Genomic DNA, 7,842 nt, shown 5'->3' with positions numbered 1-7,842 from the left:
GATGGTCCAGAAATTTGAAAAGAAGATAAAAAAACTGATTAAAAAAGAGTGGAAGACTGTGTTGATATAATTGAAATGGCTACTTGCTCGGAAATTGCAAAAGAAGACTAACTGGCTGCAAGACATTCTCTGAAATATTTTTTAATTTGTGGTACACGGGCTCAGGCTATGTAGTTTATGCGTTAATACGGTCCTGCTGAAACAAATTTTTATCAGAATCAGTAAAAGTAATAGAAAAGTCACCTAATCGTCTACATTTTGCCAAGGAATCGATTTTGTGCTTAGATCTTTAATCTAGTGATTTCTCGAATTAGAGGTGACTGAATATAGTTCTATTTTGCCAAGTTAGATGAAAACAACTATGAACATTTTTAATATTTATATTAGTAAATAATAAACATTACAAAAAATTGTATATGATACTCTTTTAAGTTACTTTATGAACTTATATTCCTAGGAAAAAACATGTACGATTAATAAAATTTAACTTTTATACAATTTCAACATGAAACAAGACAAATAGGATTGTTAAGTTTTTGTGATTAAAAAATATGGTCCATAATTGTGATTTTTTTAGATACTATCACATTACTGCTTGCGCAAGGTTTTTCTGTCTGGAATTTCAACTTCATACACGGGTTGTCCACCCTCTGAAACCCAAACACTACCGTTTGCCCCCTTTGTGATCAAAGTGATCATTCCTGCGGCAACATTTGCTGGCCTACAATTGAAACCCATTAAAAATCATAACTAAACTTGCCAGCTAACTTACGGTTGGGGAGGTAAAGCTCCAAGTTCCTTAGCCAGAACCTCTCCCAATTTGGGGTAGCCTTGCAGGGCGAATCTTCCAGCTTCGGAAATAAGGGGAGTGTCCGTAACTCCAGGACACATTGTCACGAATTTGATTCCTGTTAGATTCCAGTAGTAGTCTTCACCAAATGATCTGGTAAGACCGACTACGAAATGTTTGGTACCCACATAAATTGGGCAACCAGAAAGTTTCTGAAGACCTAAGATGGAGGCAATGTTTGCTACTACACCACCTTTACCACCATTGTTTTTGCCTATGTATTTGATAGCAAGAAGACTTCCTTCTACCACAGCATTCTAGAAAAGTTTTTGTATTTTAATTGTGATTTTTGGGTCGTACACTAACTGTTAATTTCAATCAATGAAACTGATGGATGTTTTCCAAACAGTACATTATGTATTATAAGTGTTAACCTTGAAAAACAAGTTAATAAAACATTAACAATATTAGTTTTGCATGCAGAATGCATTACTGCTATCTAATAAAATTGTTAATGCAGTATCCATTGTGGGTGGACATAAAATACATTGTGTGGTTGAAATTTATAGATCTGGACCTCATACTTACACAATTAAGTGCAATTTCCTTTTCCCAATCAGCATCAAACATTATTCCTGCATTGTTAATAACAATGTCCAATGATTTGAAGTGGGCAATTGTTTTTTCAAAAGCACCTGAAAACAATAAATGTTAAAAACATGTTGACTATTCCACGTGCCAGACTGTTAGGCGCGTTTTGAAGGCAAAACTGGACAAATCATCCAGTTATCTTTTAGTAAACAAATTAAATTTTCTAATTAGTGACTGTAAACAATTTTATGATAAATTAGTGTGTTATATAGTTGTGTTAAATACCTGCAAGTTCACCCTTGTTGATTGTATTGGCTTTAATGAATAAAGCAGTGCCATCTCCGTGTTGTTTGTTGATTTCTAAGGCCACTTGGTCACCATTAGGGCTGATATCCACAATAGAAATTCCCTAAAAATAACACATTTTTGGAGTGAAAGTATAAACAGCAGTAAGCGCGTAATACAGTTTAATTATAGAACCAGGAAAAATGTAAAGTGCAGTAACCCTAAAAATATACATTCCTGATGTTTACTTGGTTTCAATAGTAGGTAGAATATGAGATAATAATGTGCAGTTTATGGCACTCGAAAACATTTTTACGTAATAATAATCAATTATTATGGTACACGTAATAAACAGATAATTTTTTATGTTTGTTTAAATTCACATGCAGGTTATTTGGTATGCATTTTAGCTGAATAATTTAGCAGGATTTGCTGGTTAAATTCAGAATTTAAATTATAGAGAAAGTGAATTTTCATATGTTTAGACACAAATTGTAATATCTTCAAAACTGCCTGAAATATTAAAGAAAATATGAGAAACAAATTTGGCTACGCTGTGAAAAGACCTTAATAATATTTTTTGAACAAAACAGAAAATTTAAATATAATCAAAAATGTATTACCTTTAATCCGTTTTTGAGCAATTCTTTCACATAGGCCAGACCAATACCATTAGCTCCACCAGTAACCAAAGCAATTTTCCCTTTAATGTCAAAGTTGGAAGCCATGTTTCGAAAAGTAGGTATTTTCTGAACTTGTTATACAAACCGACTGTACAGACAACTACAAGCGGATTGAAATCTGTTCAGAACCGGCTGAATATATAGACGCCGAACCACGTGCTCGACGGTAAATATTGATCAACGAAAAAGGGAAAGCAACGATGCCGATTCCGGTTTAAGTTAAACGAATCCCTTGATTTACGTCAAATTCCAAAGTCTGCGGACGACAACGTCAAGAAATCCCAAAACGTGGAGTTTCTTGGATGATATTCAAGAATTTAGGCGCACGAGCTTTTTTCAAATTGACAGGTCACTGTATTATTATAAAACTGGTCTAAAATTAATAAAATTGGCAACAGCTTGATCAACAAACAGAAAAAAATATATTTTGCGAAAAATTATTTTGCACTTGAGTAATACGCACTTTGAAATTGTTTTATCGAGATAATCTGCCTGTCAACAAAAAATTTAGTGTGTATGTGATTATCTGGATAAACAGATTCATTTTACGCTTGCAATAATGCAATAATGTAGCGCGTTCCCTAAATATTTACTAACTTAATGTGCATAATGCAAATAGTCACATACTGGAAACTCCTAAACAGGATCTGATATAAAGTTATCTGTTTGATGTAGTAAGTTTAATATCCCAATTATCAATTCTGTTTTTTTTCTAAAATAAATCTCCAAGTCAATATCTCAGAAACGTGGGCGCGTCCAGTGCCAAACTTGTAGGTCTATTTATTATCAAGATTTATTTAAACTTAATTCAAAATAGAAATCGTGTAAAAACATTTTTTTTTATGTGACGTTATCTTTCCTTAGTGAAGCCCGAAGCGATTCCTAGAAATAGTATAATGTTGTTTGCTGTTAATCACTCTTTGTTTTTATTTCATTTATTTAAACCACAAATATAACAGCGATTCTTTTAATTAGTTTACTAGTTGCCGACATTATCAAATTTAGCATTATCTTAGCCACAAGTATATAGTTTTCTGTACTTTGGTACTTATACAATCATTTTCATGATTTGGCAGTTTAAAGAAATATAATTTTGAAGTCACGAAACATTATAGTGACAGTATCAACAAACTCTTACTAATAAACCGGACTATCAACAATGTTGTTAAGATAATATACAAAAAACAGTTTTAACGAATTTATATAATATCGATTTATTTACATGCAGTTATTGTTTTTAAATTTAATTTTTTGGGATTGATTTATGTTGTGTTTTTTAACAGATTAGGTTGTTGACGCCAAGTAATGTCAGATAATATAATAATAATATGTTGTTTATATATTACATATTTTGAGATTAACTATTGTTTCCGAGGAAACCAAGAAAGTTGAGAATGAATACTTAATTTTCGTAATACAAGGTGTCCAATTGGCCATTATCCAAAATAGTGGAATACTTGTATTTATTACTTTGTCTACATCATATCAGTATCTGTATCAGTATTTCAGCAATCATCCGTTATGCTTCCAAATGAATTATACAGTGCGTTTTTTTTAACGCGCAACATAGGATTTCACGTGTTAAATTTTTAAGCCCATGTTAGACCATGTTATTTTGGAACTACAAGTATAAAACTTGACGGGTGGCTATTTCGTACCCTGAAGCTTAAGTAAGTTTACCAATTCGGCCTAAAAAGTGTTAAAAAGCTTGCAAAAAATCATATTTTTTCGAATAGGTTTTATCGTTTCATACTCCCTGTATGCATTGTTGTTCCTCCGTTGAAAGTGACCTCCGTTTGAAGCCAAACAGTATTCCAAACAATCATAAAATGCCCTTTTGACGTTCAAAAGATGTCGGATCGTGATGCAGTCAAAATATGTCACTTTACCTGCTACCTGCCCTGCCAGTATCGAAAACAACAAGGAACAACAATGCATACAGGGAGTATGAAACGATAAAATCTTTTCGAAAAAAAGTGATTTTTTTCCTGTTTTTAATCACTTTTTAGACCAAATTGGTAGACGCACTTAAGCTTCAGGGTACTAAAGACCCACCCGTCAAGTTATAGACTTGCAGTTCCAAAATAAAATGGTCTAACATGGGCTTAAAAATTTAACACGTAAAATCCTATGTTGCGCGTTAAAAAAAAAACGCACTGTATGAAAAAATAAGATATGTCAGACACCTTGCTAGTTTTGTAATCCAGGAAAATGTATGTAATGTAATCTTGCTAAAACCCTCTCATCAAGTTAGAGTTCAAAGAATTTGAATTCAAATAACATAATACAACTTATTAGCATTAGTATGACATTCAAATTATTTCCGAATTCCCAATCAGCAACTTCTTGTTTACTAGCACAAACATCCCCTGCGTTTAGGGTATTACGCCCTAGTTTCATTATGAATCTTTCTGTATTCATTATCCCAGCATGTGGTTTTAATTCGAGTCTTATACACTTATGCAATTATCCCAAGTAGTAAATTATAGTAAATAAGCCAATATTTTCTATGCACGTTCTTAGAATATCACCAAAATTAGTTTAAGGTATAATAACGATAACGATGATAATCTTGATTTTTTAATAATGAGAGTGGTTTTTCCTCTTTGTATTGACTTCTTGGTGAAGGTTTAATAACGAAAGGAATGCTGCCTGAAAGAGTTGTTTGCTGCTATTGCTACATTGATTAGGAGTTACTTGACGTAAGCTCAAAAACTTAGGAGAGAAAACGAGAAACCCTTAAAGCTAATTATTCACACCTTAGGAAAAGTGTGGGAGAGTGGAAAACCAATTTGTTATAGTCGATTTCATTTTCGCGTCTTGACCGAAACATCAATTTTGCACCTCGGAAAATATATACCGATCTATTTCGGAGATAGTTACAAAACGTGACGTAAAACACCCTTAACGAGTTTAGGCGTGAATCCGGCAACATAAACTAAATAGGGGTAGGCGCCCCCGGCTCGAATTTATAAATTGGGGCAATTTATATTTTATCTAGCAAGTGTAGGGTAACGAATAGCGCATAATATAGCCCCCAACCTATACGAACCATGATAAAGAAGAACATTTTTCAAAGGTTTGCTTGTATACCCATTTTGTCCAACCATAAAGCACATGATTTTACTGAAAATACAGTGTCTATACTAATTTTCGCTTGACATTCCCCTATCTACTAGAATAGAGAATAGATAACATCATTTAACGTAATAAAGACCACGTAACTAGTTTATTTCCTGCCAGTAACCGTCTTGGAACGTGGAAACAGACGACACTGTTTCAGACAGTTGAATTCAGACAGGCCATAAGTTTCCCGTCTCAGGTGTAAGCTACTAACTTTGCCGGGAAATTCAACACCATTATTTTCCAGGCAAAACCATCGGATTTATTACTAACAACTTCACGATAGGCAGTTAGTGCTTTTCGTCACATCCGGAAAATGAGTCTATTATCTTTGGGGTTAGGTGTATTTTTTCCCGTACAGTTGTAATGGATTTTTGAAAAGAAAATCGTTTCGAGCCGAGCTCAATCTGCTCAAAGCAAAATAGATCCATTTACATCGAACACGAACAAACGCTTTCAGCATTTACGTATGAATGTATTAAGTTATTCGCAAACGGAATATGGCAGCAAATGGCCATTTTAGTATTATGGCTTATTGTTAGCTGTAGGGAGAGATAGACCGAACCCAACCGTTTTCGAGTTAATGGCAGAAGTATGTAACAGGACAACTACATCTTTCCAGCGTTCGGCTTTAAGAGGCTTTGGCTAAATTATTGTTGAACTTAATGGTTTGGAAATGTCGCGCAATTTGTCTTGGAATTCGGAGTTAATGGAGAAACAGAAATTGTTAATTAAAAATGTCACGTTTCGGGGGATATTATGACATTTTCCCTTCAAGCTGTAATTTGTTCAAAACTGTTAGGGTGATGAATATTTATGTCGTGTCGTCCTTCACTTGTATCAAATATTAAAGCGAATATTGTGCTACTGATGGCTGATGAATTTTATGTTTTTGTTTTTCACTGTACGTGGTTTGTGATTGGTCAAAAAATAGCAACAAGCTGAAAGCTGTTTTTTTTTACATCTAAGTAAATAGGTAAATACAGTGCAGTTTTTGATTGTTGCAGACTTCTCTATATTGTGCTGCAATGAAAGCCGTTGGGAAATCTAGAGAATCGATTCCTTTGTATTTATGACTTCATTTTCCCAGTATCAGTTAAGTTTATATACTCGACTTTATACAGTTCCTAAGAAAATCAACGTAAATTTTTGAGAAAAACCTCAATTACAACTTTGTTAGACTCTTTTGAAATTAAGCTTCATCCAACCTGGTAGAAAACTCGATTGCATTTACGGTTTATATACGATCTCTGGCCTTATAGATCTCTCCAATCTAAGTAGATAAGTCGATTTATAAGAGGCTCTTGCTATAACCTATAGAAAGATGGCTTTTCCTTGAAATGCTATTATTTGCTCTCCGGTGAGTAGAGAGAAGTTCAATATTTGTGAACAATGCATTTCAAAGAAGTTACTTTGTATTCTGTTTGCAACTTTAGCAAAAAGTCTTCATACCTAGTTCGCTTAGCTTTGAAGTCTAAGATACAAGTAGATAGCCTGAATTGCTTTAGCATGAATTGAGTTAATGGCTAGGCGGACATGAATATTCCCATTTTGAACTCGCCTCAAATTGCGTCCAATGTAGATCCACTTTCAAGCGTGCACTTTGTGTAAATACAGGTGATTGTCAAAGGCTTCATTACGGTTTAGGCAAGTTAATATAATATTGTATCATTGCAGTAAGATGGTCAACATCCTTTTGCAAACAGTAGCTAAATTAGTGAGAAAGAGTGAAATGTTATAACACTGCCTAGCTCTGCAAATTCTAGGACAAAATGAAAATCAATATTTGTTAATTTCCGGTTAACAGTCGAGAACAAGTATATGAATAGATAATGTCTGCTCAAACACAAATGTTCACTTTCAGAATAGCCCACGTTATTTTTAATATCCTGGCAAAAATCAGTTCGTGCCAACATCAATTTCCATTGTGTAATAATGGCTCTAAAAGGTGAGGGTGTAAATTGGGCTGTTACCTATATAAAGCACTCGTTTAACGCGTAGCCAATTAGAGATAATTATCGCGATCAATGGTTGGAAATATGTCGTTCTCCTCAATTCCCATCTTATTTCACCTCCAAATCAATCCGAATGCGTATCTCCGGGATAATGAGTTCCGTAATTATTGGAAGCAATGAAGCGGCCGTATTATGAAATCGCAATTACGGAAATTCGGAGCCTCCTAAGTTGTAATTATAGAGCTGGCGTCTATTTGAGCTTTTTATCGACTTACGTAATAGGAAAATGCAATGAGGAAAAGAACGAGTCGAACTTTAATTATATATCGAGTAGATCATCATTTCCATCAAGTGATTTAGGGTTTTAATTAATCTTCTCTCCGCTGAAGTATCTTTTAAGATGGAATTTTTTTCT

The 7,842-nt window shown here is 33.9% G+C and overlaps 1 protein-coding gene across 1 annotated transcript; it reads right to left on the bottom strand.

Moving 5' to 3' along the window:
• Positions 1-364: 364 nt before the first annotated feature.
• On the bottom strand, positions 365-2,469 carry LOC145730491 (15-hydroxyprostaglandin dehydrogenase [NAD(+)]-like). The gene is made up of 5 exons (XM_081981707.1): positions 2,290-2,469; positions 1,667-1,790; positions 1,379-1,485; positions 773-1,107; positions 365-721 (listed from the first exon to the last, which is right to left on the bottom strand). Exons 1-5 carry the CDS (start codon positions 2,392-2,394, stop codon positions 589-591), a joined length of 804 nt encoding a protein of 267 aa, XP_081837833.1. The 5' UTR covers positions 2,395-2,469; the 3' UTR covers positions 365-588.
• Positions 2,470-7,842: the final 5,373 nt, after the last annotated feature.

Source organism: Ips typographus, linkage group LG6 (assembly GCF_016097725.1).
Source record: "Ips typographus isolate SLU linkage group LG6, UJ_Ityp_2.0, whole genome shotgun sequence".
Lineage (NCBI taxonomy): Eukaryota > Metazoa > Arthropoda > Insecta > Coleoptera > Curculionidae > Ips > Ips typographus.
The sequence above is the reverse complement of the archived record's forward strand: the minus strand, read 5'-3'. Positions and strand labels throughout refer to the sequence as shown.